This window comes from Drosophila suzukii, chromosome 4, assembly GCF_043229965.1.
Source record: "Drosophila suzukii chromosome 4, CBGP_Dsuzu_IsoJpt1.0, whole genome shotgun sequence".
Lineage (NCBI taxonomy): Eukaryota > Metazoa > Arthropoda > Insecta > Diptera > Drosophilidae > Drosophila > Drosophila suzukii.
In genome coordinates this window covers 2033758-2054199 of record NC_092083.1, presented here as the reverse complement: position 1 = coordinate 2054199, position 20442 = coordinate 2033758, and the positions used below count along the sequence as shown (strand labels likewise).

General features: G+C 37.0%; 1 protein-coding gene across 1 annotated transcript; it reads right to left on the bottom strand.

Annotated features, from left to right (window-relative positions):
• Window positions 1-2247: 2247 nt before the first annotated feature.
• LOC108020397 (uncharacterized) lies at window positions 2248-19396 on the bottom strand. Its single transcript, XM_017088675.4, has 5 exons — window positions 19031-19396; window positions 10636-10839; window positions 9975-10578; window positions 7489-7706; window positions 2248-7435 (listed from the first exon to the last, which is right to left on the bottom strand). Exons 2-5 carry the CDS (start codon window positions 10691-10693, stop codon window positions 3771-3773), a joined length of 4545 nt encoding a protein of 1514 aa, XP_016944164.1. The 5' UTR covers window positions 10694-10839; window positions 19031-19396; the 3' UTR covers window positions 2248-3770.
• Between the last annotated feature and the right edge of the window lie 1046 nt (window positions 19397-20442).

The window sequence follows — 20442 nt, the reverse complement described above, 5'->3', positions numbered from 1 at the left end:
TTCGCATTACAAAACCGACAGTCCTCTCGCCGTTTCAATGGCTGCGCTGAGTCGCTTTTCGAATATTTTTCCTACGAAATTTCCCCTGGTGACTTGCCTGGCTAGGCAAGTGAGTTTTAGTAATTGGTTGACGAAGTACGTGTGAACTTCAGAGGGAAAGAACCAAGGAGACGATTGCTGCGCGCAAGCACCATGAGCAAGGATCAGGATCGCTCCCGAAGCTGTCAAATCTGTGCTGGCCAACAAGCAGACTGGTACTTCCTCTGGGATTTCCTTGCTGTCTCTTGATAACAGCTAAGTTGCTGCTGCGAGAGATATGGAGGATAAAAGACCAGTTGGATGATCAACTACCGGATAAAATAGACAGGGCATTTGAGAACTTTCGCGGAGAAATGGACGATATGGGATAGTTCCGATGTCCTTTCCACTTCTTTGAGCGCGGGCTGTTATGGGGAGGTGCACGTCTTCGTGGATTCGAGTAACTTACGAGGTTTAAGACGTGTTAGTGAGCTTTGTAAGAGCTAAAACAAAGTCTGCACCTATGCGAACTATGGCATCCGACGGCTAGATCTGCAGGCATCACTTTTTGTGATGAGACTGATAGACGCTGTCAGGCTGGAACATACGATGGTCAGACTCTAAGACGATGCTTCGATGAATCGGTAGAACACTTCGCCTTCGTATTTCTCAGCAATGTGTGTGGTTGAAATCTTGGAGTGCCAACCGTCATCAATGCGGCGGATGATGCCATGCGTTCGCAATGGCATGTTGACCTCGGTCAAAAATTGTTGTCTAGACGGACCAGAGTTTTTAAAGCAGTCAGTGGACACCTGGCCACAACGGAGTTCAACGAGGAACCAACGGTTACTCAGAACCACAGCCTGAGTTTTAGGGTTTTAAGGAGATATTAGAGTATACTTTAATTGATTTAATACAAGTTTTCAAGTAACTGAAAGTCGAGTCGTGTATAGCGTATCTTCTTGATTTCTAGTTGCATAACGTACGCAACCTCTGCGATCTGTTACAAGGGGAGATACGTATTTTTATAGCCGTTATAACCGTCCGTCTCTCTGTCCGTCCGGATGAACGCTGAGATCTCGGAAACTATAAGAGCTAGGCAATTGGTACTTGGCATGCAGATTCCTGAGCTTCTTACGCAGCGCAAGTTTGTTTCAGCAGCGTCCCACGCCCACAAACCGCCCAATACTGTGGCTCCTACATTTTTGATGCTAGATTAAAAATTTTAACTTAAATGTATTGTTCTCATCAATACCTATCGGTTAATCCAAAAAAAGTTTGCACGCCCACTTTAACGCCCACAAACTTAAAAAAATTGTAGATATGAACGCGGATATCTCCGAAAATATCAAAGATAGAGAATTGGGATTTCAATTTTAAATTCCGTAGCCTTGAGCGCAGCGCAAGTTTGTTACGCGAATATGCCACGCCCACTCTATCGCCCACACACCGCAAAAACATGTGGCGCCCACAATTTGTATGCTAGATAAACAATTTTAACTGAAATGTATTAATCTCGTCAATACCTATTGATTGACCCAAACGCCTACTCTAACGACCATAACGCTTAAATCTGTCCACCGCCCACATAACTATATTTTGAGATCAGGGGTAGGTGGCACATTTCAGTCTCGCTTTGCTGCTTGCATACCTCCATTTCCCTTTTGTCCATTTAGCTGAGTAACGGGTATCTGATAGTCGAGGTACTTCCTTGTTTTTGTTGAGATAGACACTCTGTTTTGAAAAAAAAAGTTAGTTCGTTTATATAATTATCTTGTCGCCGAACGATGGAATTTACATTTAAATAAACAAATGTTATTTTTCTAGAGGAAAACTTGGATTTTATAATTTTAAAGATATATATATATATTTACGTCTAGTAATATTTTCTCGGTATCAGCAATTCATTTTCCCTTAACAAATTTCAGCCTTTTCCTGTTAATACAAATCAACAGGAACGCAGGAGTCTTTAAAAATGGTATGTAAGTTTAAAAATAAAAAAAAACCAAATGACGCAGAAAACTAATGAGAATCGCGTACTCAATATTAGAGGTCATTCACATATTACGTGACGCGCTGAAGGGGGTGGTAGTGTCACGAAACGTCACAGCGGGGAAGGAAATAAGTGTTACAATGTGTCACAAAGCGTCACGTAATATGTGAACCGCCGCTTAGGTAATAATGATTAGCAATTTAAAATCTAGGAAGATTCAATGAAAAGGAAAGGTATTTTAAATTTAGTATTTTATATTTATTTTTGCCTGGCTAGCTTATTAAAGTTAATTACATTCAAGAATACGCATACATGTTGTTTCTTTGTTTATGTGTACTATGTAAAGGATAATTATAATTCGGAAATATTGTTGGTAAATGTTGTTGTTCAATATTATGGAAATATGTTATTCCATATAGATATAAAAATATATTTACAGGTTACATATAATAATAGTAATGTATGGCTTCCTAACAAGTCATTGACGGGTTTAAGGTGTTGCATTGAAAGATTTAAACTATAACCTTATAATTAGTATCCTTAATGTAGAAGTATATTTACGAATACATTTATTTTTGATGATGTCAACAGTAAAAAATGCAAAAGCCTTAACTAATCAGTACTATGTAATTAACGTTTATTTATAACAGGCCGTTTTACTTATATGAAAAGCATTTTTTGTATATGTTCCTTAGTAAATTTTTAATCTTCATTAAATCAATAAACATTAAGTTCACTTTTGCATAGGCCAACTATGCGAAATAAAGGAAAAGGGAATATCATTTGCAGTATTACGTCTGTCGGCCTTTTTAAGCAACTCTATTGAAAGATTAATTAGCATAAAAACGTATGTTTCTTTTTACACCGTTTGCTTTAGATTTATTGGAAAGTGAATAAAAACAATTTTTATTTTATTATCATAATTTTACTTGTGTCTTATATGCTTAATTAAATCATTAAATATATTAAAGTCACTTAACTTTATGTTTATAAATTGGGTCTATTTTTCGGATTGTGACAAATTTTGTTTTGTTAAATTTCGAAAACAAGATAATTTTTGTTAAATACAAAGTTAAAAATAAATTATATAAAAACCTTTTATTGAAAAAAAAACATAGAGCAATCAATTTCAATTTAATTTTGTGTCGCGCTTCTTTAATTAACAGGAAACGTGGGATGTAATCTATTATAAAGGATGGTGTTGCTAGTTAAAAATAATAAACATTACAATTTATACAAATGTACTTCCAAGGGTAATATTTATATTATAAAATCTTTAATCAGTATATGTAATTATTTATATACATATTTACTAGGTAAATAATATATTGTGACGGACGAAATATACATTTATGATGCTTAAATCGATCTATGAGTTATTTAAGATATATGGATTCGTGAATAAAAATACATATATGTAATGAAGTAAAGCATAAACTTGAAACTTCCCAGCTAAGGATTAAAATCTTTTTTTACAAATAAATGTATAATTAATTTATTTTTTTTAGTATGAGAATAAGATAATTATTTACCGAATGAAAAAGGGGTATACTGAAAAATCGTATATTTACTGATTTAATTCTGCTTTTCGCTATTTTTTGTTATATATATATCACAAGTTTGAAGATAGTAGAAAGTGGTGATTTAACTACTTTTATTGGCATAAACGGGCAATCAATGCAGTGTTTGATTGATGAGTTACAGAAACAAAATGGTTATCGTTATGACATGCAAAGCTATGTATCTGGGACGTAAAATCTTAGCAATCAATGCCACTTACAGTCGCACTGCAACTTTTAAGACGAAGGGAAGATACAACAGCCCTTTCGGCTTCTACATTGTTTCCACTTTGGGCGCTATTTTGATCCTCTATGGACCGAAAACGAAGGAAGCCTTGATCTGCTACCAACATACTATCAGAAGCACTGGATGTTGTGCATGAGTTCGAAGATGCAGACGCAACCGAAGCTGATGAAGCAGTGCACAACTCAGAACGAAGCTTTCCAGTATTTTGAATATGCAATTGTGCGTGTGCGTTCACATTTGCATGTAAAAGCGGGTCATTCGAAAAATTTTTAGTTGCTACTGCGCTGGCATATGATGACGTTTTGCCGTTTATGGAAATAGAAGCTGGAGCGCTGTCATCGGCAATAACGACAGAACCATTATCGTTGTTTATCAAGTTTGTACACTCTACATTGCTTCCTGATATTATATCGTCTTCCTCCTCTTCCTCTTCGTCTTCCGAATTGTGATTATAAGATAGCTGTTGTAGTTGATGCTGTCTTATGGGTATACTTTTAAACATGTCAGTTCCAGTACCATCCTGCAATGACCTAAAATTCGAAGTACGTCCACTTGCTCTCTGATAATATTGGGCTCTGTCTCTATCCGATATCCCCAACGTCTGTGCTCCATTGGTGATTATTCGTTGAGTTCCAGCAGAAGCAATTGGTACTTCTAGATTACGACCTGGAACTGCTCCGCCCGATGTTATTCCACCACCAGCAATACTGCTCAAAGTGCCACTCTTACAAACGCCGTTGAAGAATCCGCGCTCATACGAACTATAGCTTGCATATCGCCCCCCTCCCCCACCATTTGATGAGGAGCAGGAATTTGTTGAGTTTGAACTGCGGCGCTCGGGATTCTTGTTTTCGTAGAAATTACGTTCTAGCGTACCATTACCAGCAAACTTTCTTTCACACTTTCGACCGTTTGTTATCTTTTGACGATCTTCAAAGCACTCAGTGTTGGACTGAATGTTGTGAGCTGATTTGTCTTTAAACACAGGTCGCTCAAAGATGTTAAATTCATACCTTTTGTTTTCCTGTTCATGTGGCTCAGAATAGCAATTGTCATTTTGCAAAAGTACCACTTGGTGTTGTGAAGATCCAGAACCTGAGGTGGAACCAACTCCATTATTATCATACATTTCTTTTTGCATTTGTTCAGCTTTTGTACTGTTAGTGGTGCGCAAATTGAAATTCGGATTTTCGTAATGGTCTGGAGCAGCATCTGTCATGTAGTCCGTACTCATATAGGTGGGCTGCTCGTGAAAGTGCAATTGATGTGATTGATGTTGTTGCTTGTAGTTCTGAGTAGCTTTATTTCCATAATCTGTCACGTTCTGGCCATTTAAAGCACTTCCAATGGAACCCGTATCATAAGGCCTTTGGTACATAGGCTCCTGCAGTTGATACTCGCAGGGGCGACTGTTTGAAGATCCGGTGGCTGAGGGCCCTATAGAATTTAGGGCATAGCTATCGTCATATATAAGTTTACCCGTGCGCATTGTGTATGTATGAAGATTGGTGTTAGCGTTGCAAATAGCTGGATAGTCGCCTTCAAACTGCTCCTGACTAGAGCTCGATGTGCACGGCAGAAAGAAGTTCGTCATATTTGAGTTGTGTGTGCCGGTGCCGTTTCCAACATGTTTTTCTCTGATGGCATTGTTGGTTGAACCGCCATCCTGGCCATACGCACCCATAGGTCCCGCTCCGGAACCGACCATTCGAACATCCCCACTCACAGCATTTAATGTATCGTGCCCGACACTGGTTTTAAGTCCTGTTACCCATGAAATTAAAGTTATTATCGCTATCTCTATAAGACGTAGAGAGAACTGATATCCCCATTGAAGCCAGTCGACATCTACTATATTAGTTTGACGAGATGACGAAATACATATGGCACCGAATATTTGGAGGGCGGCGAGTAGAACAAACAGAAGAGCCGTGGCAATCGTGATGTGTATGGCATAGGATAAATTCTGATAACCATGTATATAGTTTTGAGATTTGCTGCGAAGAATGCGTTTTAAAATTCGGTACAAGTACAGATATAATAGTCCCAAGCTCAGACATATGAATATATAAATTATCTGACATATAAGGGTCAAGACTCGGGGAGGCGGGGGCAAAATTGCCGAAGGAGACATTGTAGCAATACCTTGGCCTTGCTGATTATGAAGATGCTGTCTGCGAAAGTACTGCTGTTGCTGTTGTTGTTGAAAATATAAATGATGATTTTTTAAAGTATAGGATTCAACGTAATGCAATGTAATGCAAAGCACAACGTGAACGCCACAGCCCACAACCACCGTCAGCGGCCTTATCAGAGCTGAATATCTATTGTTTTTGTGGTTCAGAGACTTCAGAAAGAGAAACAATATAAGTACAGAGAAAGCTACTGTTAAGAATGTTGAAGGTAGATTCAGCAAGAGTTCTGAGGTAAATATATTAAAGGAACCATGAACGTTGTATGCATCGAAACAAAGAAAAAATATTCGCATTATGCAGGTCACAATAAGTATAAGATGGATGCACACAAAATAAGACTGTGCAAACAAATGTGTAAGCTTGTTATAGGTCAGTAGTTTGTAAAGCGAATATACCGATAAAATGGTAAACAGAACAACCGACAGATAGATGTGAATATTCCAGGCCCAGGTCCATGTACTGTGTGCTGAAGCGGCTGCAGCTGATGCGGCGACAGCATCGCGATCGCCTAGGCTCGGAACCAAACCCTTAGCAGCGTCAGTATTCTTTCCTGTATATCCTGGCTGACCCGCGTTTGTAGTGGCGTATGAAAATGAGGTAGCCGATACTTCCCCAATGGCAGCAGCTGCTGATGGTGTGGTGCCTGTAGTCTGATTAGCATTGTCATAGTAATCCAACTGACCAGGCTGGTACTTGCTCTGATTAATATTAGGACTAACCATGGAGGATCCATCAGCATCTGAGTTTTCCTCGTTCGTTAAAGACTTTTCAATCAGTACAATTGGTGAAGAAGGCGGGTTGCGCATGTTTATTATGGGTCGCTGAGTTACTTGCTTTAACAACACTGCTGGTATGTCACTGTTCCTTCCATTCGATCCCAAAATACGTCTTATGTTGGGTAAAACCTCTTGTCTTTTAGTAGGGTCATTGGCACCCGGTTCAAGAGACCCCTGTCCCTTTACTCTGGTTGTCTTTTCGTTTAAAAGGTCCTCGCCGCTGGCACGTGCCGGTGTGTTGAGAGCTTTTTTACGATCTGTTGTGGACACATCAGACACCTTTCCGTGAAAAACAGTTGATTCAAGAGAGTGTTTTTCATCTAAACCAGAATTAGCGTAACTTAAATCCGCCAATGGATTAACAATGGCATCGTTACTATTGCCAGCCAGATCTGGTGGTCGAATGGGGATCCGATCCTGACTAGGCATCAAACTAGGCGGTGGGATCGGACGCCTATTAATTGCAATTAGACCCTCATTATTGGTACCACGTAAGGTAGGCTTGTCGGCAAAGGGATTTTGATACTCCGGCGGCAACGGCGGTGTGAAGAAAGCTCGAGACGGCGGGGAATAAGATGGAATATCACCAGGGTACATTGGTATTGTTGGTAGTTGTCCTCCATTTGATTTTTTCAAAAGGTTGGGAACTGTAAAAATTCGTTACATTGAAGAAAAAAGTAAAAAAAAAATGTCAACTTACTAGATGGTATCGGAGTCGAATTATACTGCACGGTATTCCTGTGTCGGTCTCTATCATGTGAATGATGGCGGTTTGGATTTGGGTAAGTCGGATTGTTATTACTTTTTAGTATATCAGCGTTGGGGGCAGATGTGGGCAACGCATGATCTCTCTCTAAGTCTAGTTCATAATTTTTTTGCCGACCACTGACACTATGTTGTTTGTGTACGGAGGGATATCTGAAAAAAATCAAAAAGTATTTCAATATTGAGCACAGATGTGCAAAAAAAAATATATGTCACTATCGACATTATCCATACTTTCAAACGGTTGGTCAATTGACAGTTTCTGCCCTTTTTGACTTTCACTTTACATCTCTAAATCATGTGAGGGCAAAAGCAAATTTCGGTTGTAAAAATATATATGGAACGTTCTATGTAAACCCGGCCATCCCTTTTTTTTTTAAGTGCACAGTACACCCTTGAAATCAAAGCACATAGATTCTAAGATTTATTTTTGTACCTATTTCGACAATATTACCACTCTTTCGGCGAATATCCACGTAAGATAGTTTACGCTAAAACTATTTTATCTGGCGAACGGAAGACACTATTTACATAAACCAAAATCTGGTGGATTTGTCTATACATGGCCGATTACGAGAAAAATAGTGTATTTTTTTTAGCCATAGATGCCCACGTAATAGCATATTTTAAGTTTAAAAGAAGGATTTCCAAGTATCCCCAAAAACTTGTAAATTATTTAACTCAAACGTATGCAATGTGTTTTTGACATATTATCTTTTACTCCTATAAACATCAGTTTTTAAAAACTTCATGTTTTTATTTGTTTCCAAACAAATCCCAAACTTTAATTTGGTAAAAAGAGCTCCTTTTTATAAGTAAGGCTCTACTAAACATCATATTTAACCAACAACTTAATACCACAACAACCATTTATCATGCAGGATACAACGAAATGACTGCTCCTTTTTAAAGAAAGTTCAATAAGATTTATGAAGGACGTCATCAGTCATTCTATAAAGTTAATGTTTCTAAGATAGTGATTCCTAGCCAAGGTAAATATGAAATACAAAGACTAGACTCGTATTAGTGTTATGGTTGTTTTTGAGCGTTAGAGTGGGCGTGGCACCCTGCTGAAACAAGCTTGCGCTGTGCAGGAAGCCCAAGAATTTACGAATGGACAAACGGACAGACGGGCGGACATGGCTTGGTAGCGACCAGGCTAGTGATCCCGATCAGGAATTTATATACTTTTTAAGATCGGAAAGCCCTTCCTCCTAACTGTTACATACTTTCCAACGAATCTAGTATGCTCTTTTACTCTACGAGTAACGGGTATAAATACCTCGTTAATTTAATACTTCGACCGTTGGGTCAATAAACAAAATTGTATTTAAAAAACACAATCGAGTATAAAAACTTATTTTTGCGTGATGTTGTTCACCTTCAGTGCTGCAAACAAATAAAAACAAAGTTTTTAAAAAACTGATGTTTCTAGGAGTAGAAGATAATATGTCAAACAAGGAAGAACGCTATAGTCGAGTACCTCGACTATCAGATACCCGTTACTCAGCTAAATAGAGATATGCAAGCAGCAAAGCGAGATTAAAATGCGCCACCTACCGGCGGTATACAGATTTAAGCGTTATGGGCGTTAGAGTGGGCATGTCAAATTTTTATTCTAGCATCAAAACTGTAGGAGCCACAGTTTTGGGCGGTTTGTGGGCGTTAGAGTGGGCGTGGCACTCTGCTGAAACTTGCGCTGCGTAAGAAGCTCAGGAATCTGCACGCCAAATCTCAATAGCCTAGCTCCCATAGTTTTCGAGATCTCAGCGTTCATCCGAACAGACGGACATGGCTAGATCGACTCGGCTAGTGATCCTGATCAAGAATATATATACTTTGTGGGGTCGGAAACGCTTCCTTCTGTCTGCTACATACTTTCCGACGAATCTAGTATACCCTTTTACTCTACGAGTAACGGGTATAAAAACACATTTTTTTTCTATTATTCCTATGGGAGCTATAAGATATAGTTGTCCGACCCGGCTGGTTCCGACTTATGTACTACCTTCCATAGAAATAAGGCTTTAGGGAAGTTATATACCGATGGCTTTGAAACTGAGAGACTAATTTGCATAGAAACGGACAGACGGACATAGCTAGTTCGACTCCTCTAGTGATGGTGATCAAGAGTATATGTATATACTTTATGGGGTCGGACACGTCTCCTTCACTGCGTTGCAAACTTCTGACTGAAATCAAGGGTATAAAAACCATACGTATATTAAAGAAACCGTGTATTTGGAAGATTTGTACATAAACATACGTAAAGCTCCTATAACAACTAACTTAAAAGCTAGTCATAACAAATTTGGTTTCTTTGCTGTTTTTAAAGTCACTCTATTGTGCTTCTGGGACGACTTAAATATTACATACATTTACCTAAATGTATATGTATGTAAGTAGAGCAGCAGACCTTACCTTTGTGTCGTCAAAAATGGTGTGGCAACAGTAGTTGGTCCTAAGGAATAACTAGTTTCGGGTATGCTTCGCTTTGTTGTAGATGTTGTCCCATAAGCGACTTTTATTAGCACAGCTGCGACACTACGCTCAAAGTTATTTAACTTTTCCAAATAATCCTTTTGCACTATAGGTGAGGTTCCAGAAATCATGTTACTTCCAGTGCTGTTACTAAAGTTATCATTTCCAATGGACTTTTCTTGCGAAGTCGTTCTATTGTCTTTAGAACTTAATTCCTCCAATAATATAGACTGCGACAAAGATATTTGATTAATTGCAATCAATAATAGAAATAAAAAGTGGACATGATGGTGTTGACGTGAAAGCATTTTTTGAGGCAAGAGTGAGTCGAAAATGGAACCCATAAATCTGGGCATAACCAGCTTGGCGTTGGTTTTACATTCAACACTGCCAGAGTACGTTTTATAAGCACAAATATCTAATGCAGCTGGTGCGAAAAAATGGTTATAAAATACTGTTGAGGCGCTTCTTTTGGGAGTTGTGTTTCGAATACAACGTCCCCTTAAGTTTGTTTCAACTTCCCTTTTATGTTCATATTGGAAACCTAAAATAAAGAATACGATAATCGGTGAAAAGTCATTAAACTATTAATAAAACTTACCTTTTCTTGAATATCGTTTTTTAACCTTGATTCGAAAGTTGTGGTTCGTTTTAGGCATGGTATTGTACTCTTAATTGTGACTCCGATCATATACCTGGTACTATTTACTATATTAATAGAAATAGACTGGATCGCTTTCAGATACCATTCGTTTAATGACGGAAGGTAGATGTTACATATGCAAACATTGTAGTTTGCGCGAACCTAATCAAAGAGAAACATGATATTAATTGTATGTTTTATACACCCATAAAGAAACCCAACCCACAAAAAAAGATTTATTATGATTACAGTGTACTACACACTGCATTAATCTTGTTGTTTTTGATGAGCATTATTGCGTATTCAAAGGTCACAAATCGACGAAAAATGAAGTACTCACATTTTCATAAACTAAAATGTAATACCTACCTGCAGGACGAAAATTGTTTTATTTGGATCATTAGTACAACTTCTTTTTATTAACATAAGGAAAAAGATAAAGATACTTTTAGTTTTCAAACACATTATAGATTCTAAAAAAAGATAACATAAGCATTTTTCTATTTAAATAAAAATGTTGAGATCGACTAAGTCTAAAAAACATAAAAAGGGTTGGCCAAAATTATAAGTACATCAATTCTACAATGTAAAAAACTTAAAACTTATTAACTTTTTTCCACTTTTTTCTTAGTATGTGTAAACTTATGCTAATATCCTGTATATCCACCTTTATTTTGTAGGAATTTTGCGATTCTTTTGGGCATGCTAGCAATAAGTTTGCGACAAGTGGGCACTGGAATCTCGTACCAGGTTTTTTGGACATATTGCCACAATTCTTCCGCATTTCGAAAAGTTTTTGTCCAATTCGACGTTTTAATTCTCCCCATAAGTGTTCTATAGGATTTAAATCTGGAGACTGACTTGGCCTACTCATAACGTTTACCTCATTTTCTGTAAACCAGGCCTTGACTAACTTTGAGGTGTGTTTAGGGTCGTTGTCTTGTTGAAAGACCCATCTCAAGGGCATGCTTTCTTCAGCAAATGGTAACATAGTGCCGGCCAATATATCCTTATAACCAAATCATGGTATCAGATATGCGATGTATTGGACCAACGCCAGCCCAAGAAAAACAGCCCCAAACCATTATACATCCGCCTCCGTGCTTTACGGTCTTCTTGGGCGTCGCACATATCTTCTGGAGTCATTTCCAAAAAGATTAATTTTTGTCTCGTCGCTCCATAAAACATTATTCCATTTTGAAGACCCATGTGGACCAGACCAAGCTAAATGATTTTTGGCAAACTGTTCCCTAATCTAAAAATGTTTTCCTCGAAGTAATGGAACATTTCTAGCTATACGTCCTGGTAGGTCTTCCAGTCTACGACGAACCGATCGGGATGATATTTCATTGTCAATTTCACCGCTGATCGCCTTTGAAGACATGAAAGGATCCTTTTTTGCGAGACTGACGATGCGGGTATCCGCTGTGTGTGACGATTTCACTTTTCGGCCTCGTTTTTCACCAAGGACATTTGATTTTAAGGCATTCTGAACAAAACATACTGAACGCCCAAGGCTTTTTGGTATTTCCCGGAGAGATTTCCCATCTTTCTGAAGATTCACAGCAATCTGCCTTTCTTCAGCTGTACAATGCTTTCTGCGGCCCATCTACATAGATAAATTTTTTGGCTTGGATGTACTTAAATATTTAAGGAGTCAGTAAAAATCAACATACCTTAGCCCAATTCTTTGTTTGATCCTTTAAAATTGATAAATAACTTAAGTGAACTTATTATTTTGACCACACCAAAAGCGCTCATTCGGCACAAATTTAAGCCTAGCACTATATAAACGGGGTTCCCCGCTTTCGAAAATTATTAATTATTCGAAAATAATCGAGCAATATCGCAAATAAGAAAGACGATACCTATGTACTTGTTATTTTGGCCAGTAGTGTATATATATATATATAAATTTGGTTAGCTGAGTAATGGGTAATGAGTGCCTCGACTATACAATATAAAATGTATTTGTTATTTAGCTTTGTTAACCTACGAAATTTTTAGAATAAACAAGAAAGGAATTTAACTTCGGATAGCCGAAGTATGTATACCCTTGCAGTTATAATTATTAAATTTAACAAGGAAGAACGCTATAGTCGAGTACCTCGACTATCAGATACCCGTTACTCAGCTAAAGGGACGCAAGGGAAATGGAGATATGCAAGCGAGATTGACTTGCGCCACCTACCCGTGATCACAATATATGGTTATGTGAGCGGTAGACCGATTTAAGCGTTATGGGCGTTAGGGTGAGCGTGTCAAACTTGGATCTTTTTGGATCAATCGGTAGGTATTGACTAAAGCAATACATTTCAGTTAAAATTTTTTATCTAGCATGAAAATTGTGGGCGCCACAGGTTTGGGCGGTTTGTGGGCGTGGCATATTTGCGTAACAAACTCGTGCTGCGTAGAAAATTTTAAATCTGAGATCCCATTTATCTTTTTGATAGTTTCCGAGATATCCGCGTTCATACTTACGATTTTGTGAAGTTTGTGGGCGGTTTGTGGGCGTTAAAGTGGGCGTGGCAAACTTTTTTTGAGTCAATCGATAGGTATTGACGAGAACAATACATTTCAGTTAAAAATTTTATTCTAGCATCAAAACTGAAGGACGTGGCGTGGCACATTGCTGAAACAAACTTGCGCTGCGCAGAAATCTCAGGAATCTGCCTAATACCAGTATAGTAGCTCTCAGCGTTCATACGGACAGAAGGACATGGTTAGATCGACTCGGCTAGTGATCCTGATCAAGAATATATATACTTTATGGGGTCGGAAACGCTCCTTCTGCCTGTTACATACTTTCCGACGAATCTAGTATACCCTTTTACTCTACGAGTAACGGGTATAAAAATACAAAAAAATGATATTCCCAATAGTATAAGATAATATGTCAAAAAACACCGAATCTATAATTTGTTTCATATTATTTTCCCACCAATTTTCCAATCGTTCCTATGGCAGCTATGATATAGTCGTCCGATTTTGACAAAATTAAATACGAAATTCGAAACTAATTAAAAAATGTTATTTCCAAGCTTAGGAGGTTATATGTTAAAAAATACCAAGCTATAAGATATAGTTGTCCGATTCGGCTGGTTCCGACTTATATACTACCTGCAAAAAAATAAGACTTTTGGGAAAGTTTCAACCCGATAGCTTAAAAACTGAGAGACTAGTTTGCGTAGAAACGGACGGACAGACGGACATGGCTAGATCGACTCAACTAGTCATGCTGATCAAGAATATATATACTTTAGGGAGTCGGAAACGTCTCCTTCACTGCGTTGCAAACATCTGACTGAAATCATTAGACCCTCTGCAAGGGTATAAAAATTACATCTTTTTGTTGTACAGCTCCTTAAAGTTAGGCAAAGAAAGAGTTTTGATTGGTAGCCATAATTCCGGCTGAACGAGTGGTCGGAGTTCTAAAACCAGCGTTTTAATCTATATGAAAGCAGTAATGCATAAAGGGTGCGCAAGGAAAGTGGAAATATGCAGGCAGCAAAACTGCCGTTCCCAAGATTGCACATCACGCCACTGTGCCAACTAGCATCGAGTCCTTTATCGGCTTATAACTTTTTAATGGATGATCCCATTTTACAAATTGCATATACAAAACCTTCAAAAATGTGGGAGCTGGGTTCGCATTATGGGCGTGGCACCTTGCTTAAACAAACTAACTGTTAACAAGAAAGGAAACTAACTTCGGCATGCCTAAAAACTAATTATACAAATTTTAAGATAATGTTCCACTTCAATTTACTGCCGTTTATGTATGTTTACCGAAAGCGAAATATAACAATTTATGTATTATTTTGACATTAATTATCCGATCGTTCCTGTGGCAGCTATACGATGGAGAAGAATATGGCAAGAAACACGGATGTAATAATTATACCCGTTACTCGTAGAGTAAAAGGGTATACTAGATTCGTCGGAAGGTATGTAACAGGCAGAAGGAAGCGTTTCCGACCCCACAAAGTCCGGATGAACGCTGAGATCTCGGATCTATGGGAGCTAGGCTATTGAGATTTGGCGTGCAGATTCCTGAACTTCTTACGCAGCGCAAGTTTGTTTCAGCAGAGTACCACGCCCACTCTAACGCCCACAAGCCGCCCAAAACTGTGGCTCCTACAGTTTTGATGCTAGAATAAAAATTTTAACTGATATGTATTGTTCTCATCAATACCTATCGATTGACCTAAAAAAAAGTTTGCCACGTTTTAACGCCCACAAACCGCGAAAACCTGTGACGCCCACAATTTTTATGCTAGATAAAAAATTTTAACTGAAATGTATTGGTCTCGTTAATACCTATCGATTGATCCACGCCCACTCTAACGCCCATAACGCTTAAATCTGTATACCGCCGGTAGGTGGCGCATTTTAACCTCGCTTTGCTGCTTGCATATCTCTATTTAGCTGAGTAACGGGTATCTGATAGTCGAGGTACTCGACTATATCGTTCTTCCTTGTTTTTTTTTTTAAATTTTTTGCAAGAGTATCACAAGTGAACGATGTAGTCGGGTGTCTCGACTATCAGATACCCGTTACTAAGCTTATAAATTAAAAATTGATATAAGTTTAGTTAAAATGGCCGCTTTAAAATTGGAATACGCTGCGAAGATTCGAAAAAAAAATCGCAAAAAACGAGAAGTCCCCTCCCGCGCCACAGCCATTGTTTTTCAGCAAATTAAAGTTACACTAAACAAAATAGGAAATAGATAATTGAAATTGATATTGAGTTTATCGGAGAGGTAGAGGGGGACAAGAAGGATTTAAGAAATTTGTTAAATTGTTAATTAGAATAAGTTAGTTAGTTTTTGGCGGTTTGTGGGCTTAGGAGTGGGCGTGGCAAATTGCTGAAATAAACATGCGCTACGTAATAATCTCTAGAATCTAATTGCCTCATCCTAACTTTCTATCTTTTGTAGTTTGACAGCGTTCATACGGACGAACACACAGGCGGACATGGGTGGGTCGACTCGGTCAGTGATCAAGAATATACACACTTTATGGTGTCGGAAAAGCTTCCTTCTACGTGATACATACTTTCCTACGAATCTACTATACTCTTTTGCTCTACGAGAAACGGGTATAAATATTGAACCTATAGATAAATTGTTAGATAAAAGCATTTTTCAGATTTATACGAAAAAATATTTAAAATAAAAGACGTATTACTTCTGGTAACAAGTGTTAAATCGGCAGCTATAAGATAAAGTTGTAATATCTTTTTCAACAATCATGTTAAATTTAAAGAAAATATCCAGAGAATTAGAGTTCTATAAGTAATTTATTATTTTTTTAATAAAAAACTTCACAAAAAATTTTTACCCAAATATGTTTTGTTTTAAATTTTTTATTTTTAACAATACCCAATCAAAAGGTGATCGCTGTACGGCCTCGCTGAAATAGAGCAGGGTTATGGCTTTTTCGGATCAATGTGTGTTGGGGACAGCGGGGTTAAATGCTCCAGGGCTTTAGAGTAGTTATTTCTAAAAACACGCGTCGTCATTTGCTAAAACCCGATGCTTTTCTCAAAAGTTATTAAAAAATTTTTGGGATCTGGAATTATTTAAACGGTGTTAAGTAAATAGATCGATGAAACATTTGTCCTACGACTTTTCGAAATAGCCAACATTCGTAAGTTGAGTACTACTAATGCTACAAAAATTTTAGAAAGCGTACTTAGTCGATATAAAGTGCGTGTCAAAGTTTTTTTTAGGTATTGACGAAACCATTACATTAGAGTTAAAAGTTTTTTTTACTGACATTTAGTCTGTACGGTCCGAAGTTTGGGTTGGGTTTGAGAACGTTAGAGTGGGCATAGCACCCTGCTAAAATAAACTTGCGATGCCCAAGAACCTTTATCATCTGCATGCCTAATCCTAGCTTTCTAGCTATTAAAGATTTCGAGATCTTAGCGTTCACACGGACATGGATAGTTCGACTTGGCTAGTGACCCTGATCAAGAATGTATATACTTTTATACTTACTTTCTTCTTTTATACCCTTTTACTCTAAGATTAACGGGTATAAAAATGCATTACACATTGGTTCATTAACATTAATTATTTACTCCCAAATATATTCCTTAGCAACAACAACTTTTGTCAAAGGCCGATAAACGTATCGTCACTTACACAAAATGTTGTCTAGGAAAAAAACGGTGAGAAAATTAAACATTCCTCTGATGAAACTAAAACCAAAACTTTCCGAAAACCAGAGTACTTTAAATCGAAAACAAAGTTTTTTGAAAACGCTAAAGTGAATTGAAACCCTGAGCTCGCTTGATTGATCTGTCAAGATACAGTCATCGACATACGCAGAAAAGGAAACAAAAAACATAGTGATTCTCTTGGTAAATCTATCCATTTTCGTCATGATTTTTAATTTTTATAACATAAAAAGAAATCATTATTTTTGAGTTTTATAAAAATAATCATTCCCTGGTTTTGGTCAAAATAAAACAAGAAAGGAAGTTAGCTTCGGCAAGCCTAAGTTTGTATACCCATGCAGCTATAATTATTAAATGTAAAAATACAAAAATATATTCCCAATAGTATAAGATAATATGTCAAAAAACACCGAAGCTATAATTTGTTTCATATTATTTTCCTACCAATTTTCCGATCGTTCCTATGGCAGCTAAATGATATAGTCGTCCGATTTTGATAAAATTAAATTTGAAATTCAGAACTAATTAAAAAATGTTATTTCCAAGCGTTGGAGGTTATATGTTGAAAAACACCGAAGCTATAATTTGTTTCATATTATTTTCCCACCAATTTTCCGATCGTTCCTATGGCAGCTATATGCTATAGTCGTCTGATTTTGGTTAAATTTAATTTGAAACTCAAAACTAATTTAAAAATTTTATATCGAAGCTTAGGAGGTTATATGTTAAAAATACCAAAGATGTACTTTTTTAAAGTTTTTTTTTCGATTATTCCTATGGGAGCTATAAGATATAGTTGTCCGATCCGGCTGGTTCCGACTTATATACTACCTGCAAAAGATATAAGACTTTTGGGAAAGTTTCAGCCCGATAGCTTTAAAACTGAGAGAGAGACGGACAGACGGACATGGCTAGATCGACTCGTCTAGTCATGCTGATCAAGAATATATATACTTTATGGGGTCGGAAACGTCTCCTTCACTGCGTTGCAAACTTCGGACTGAAATATTATACCCTCTGCAAGGGTATAAAAAATAACAACAAGATACATCTTTGCTTGTAAGTTTATAAATAAATTTTTCAAATATGCGGGGGTGTCATTATAAAATCTTGATTAAGATCACTAATTGAATCGATTTTGATATGAATGCTGCCATCTCCGAAACTATGAAAGGTAAAAATGTTGTAATAACACATGCAGATTCTTGGGCTTCCTGCGCAGCGCAAGTTTGTTTCATCAAAGTGCCACGCCCACTATAACGCCCAACACGCTAAATCTGTCTGTCTGGCCCCCAAATTATTGAATATTTCGTATTTATTTTGTTTTGAAAATTAACATTTAAATTTTATTTTTATTTCATTTCTTAATATCGGCGTACCAATGTTTTTATTTTGACAATAAGTTAATAAGTTAAATTGGTTGCTTCGGTAAAGGGTAGACGAGGAACTCAAGTACAACGTTCTTCATTGTTTTTTCAACTCTATGTAACTCCTTAAACAATTAATTTTCATCCTGGCGAACCTAAATTGGCAGCCGAATGCTTGGCGGAAAGTTCCCGTGGAGTATTTTTTACAGAGGGAAGAAAGATTCTGTTCCTTTTTCTTTTTAGAAGGTAAAGCAACATCAGGTCCTAATAATTCGAGTGTGTAAAACTTTCTGAATGTTTCCAAATTGGATCAAAGGCGATATACGTAATAGGATCGAATACGCTGTCTTTCAACTATTACACAATTTTCAACGAATATTTATACCCTTTCCTCTAACAGTAAAAACATTAATTTTTGGTTCCTGCTCTATAAGAACGATAAAGTCTTCTTTATTGACTTTCAGTGTTCTCTTTGTTTTATTCAGAATTTTGAAGCGCATTAATATGAAAAGGTTTTAAACACAATGTGAATGCATTCATATATAAACAAGTGTATCACTACATACATATGAACATCTCGATTGGGAGAACATTTTGTTGCTTACACGTACATAAACACATTTGGTATCTATGACGTTATTTTATTGTTGACATTTCCGTATTTTAAAACGCACTAGGAATCAAATCAGTTTAATTACTGAACTTTTAGTCTTTGTAATGATAATTCAACAGTGGGATATTGAGATTTACAGAAATCTATACATACATATACCATATAACAAAATATAATAAATATTACCAATTTTCTCAATGGCCTCTTCCAAATATTCCGAAATTTAAGCAGTTAGAGTTAGATCCATTATGCAGGAGTACGTTTGCTTGTACACATGCACAAAACAAGTTATTGGTTTTTTCACTCGAGATTAAACAGCATATACATACATATGTACATATGCATTCAGATGTGTACACATAAGCAATACATTTATGTATACTTGGGTTACACAAGGAGATTGAATAGGAGTTATGCTAACCAATCAACAATAATAGCTTTCATTATCTTTAATTCTCACATATAACATTATTATTCAAAATCATTCACATAAACAATTTCATTTATTATCAGGCTCGACTTTTCACTATATGCAACACATCTACAAAATGGCGGATTCAAAATCGATCAACAATCGGTGACACCGATAAAAATGTTCGTATCATCTGCCAAAACGTACTTATCGTGGGTTTACAACTAATAAGGCGTGCACACTAAACCGCGGAATCTATTTTTAGAGACCGAATCGCGACAATAATTTAAGGTTTTCATATTTACGTACCCATATGATGTTTTCGAGATAATAAACATAGGCATAGAAGTAAGTAACGCTTTTAATTTTTTTCCGTCCGGGCCATCATATAAAATATTTTTTTTTTCATAAGCAAATCAATATGTTTATTGGAGAGTGTTACGTGAAACTCAATTCACTATCACTCTTGGAAAATTTTAGAAGTAGTATTATAGACAAAAGGACCATTACAAAAGTTGGGATATACAAAATGGTAAGATCGTTGTACATTTACTGATATTTAAAAAATATCTTTAAGGACCGGATGTTGAAATCTAGATGTGCTTCAGCTGTTAAAAGAAATTTTTTTCTATATAAAACAAGTTAAGACCTCGTGAATTAAACATATTTGATCAGTTTAAGATATTTAGAACACCTTCCAAAAAACTAAATACAATGTCGACACTACCAATGACGAATGATTTCTCCACTGATGTTTGCAAATTGGTCACCTGGTAATATCAACAGATTAGATAGGTCTCGACCTTTGCCTGGTCTGTAAGATGGTTTTCATCGCGGACTACCCAAGAGAATTTTAATTTTCTTTGGGAATTCTTGTTCTCTCATTATAATTTAATTTTATACGAATCAAATCCACGTAGCAAAAATTAGGTTCCTTCATCCGTTACGCAACTAAGGGTACCGCAAGTGAGATGAAAGCAGCAAAGAGACTTTTTCCCAGATTGCAGGGAGCCATTTAGCGGGGATTACAATTTTGGGCCGTATGAGTGGTCGTGGAATGGCTAACAAGCTTGTGCTGAATACAAACCCTTCAGTTCTGCAGTAGAGACGCGGTGACATTGCTCAAGGCAAAAAGTTTTTTTTTTTTTTTGTGTGTAGAAGACTGCTTACGAAAACGATCGTGCAA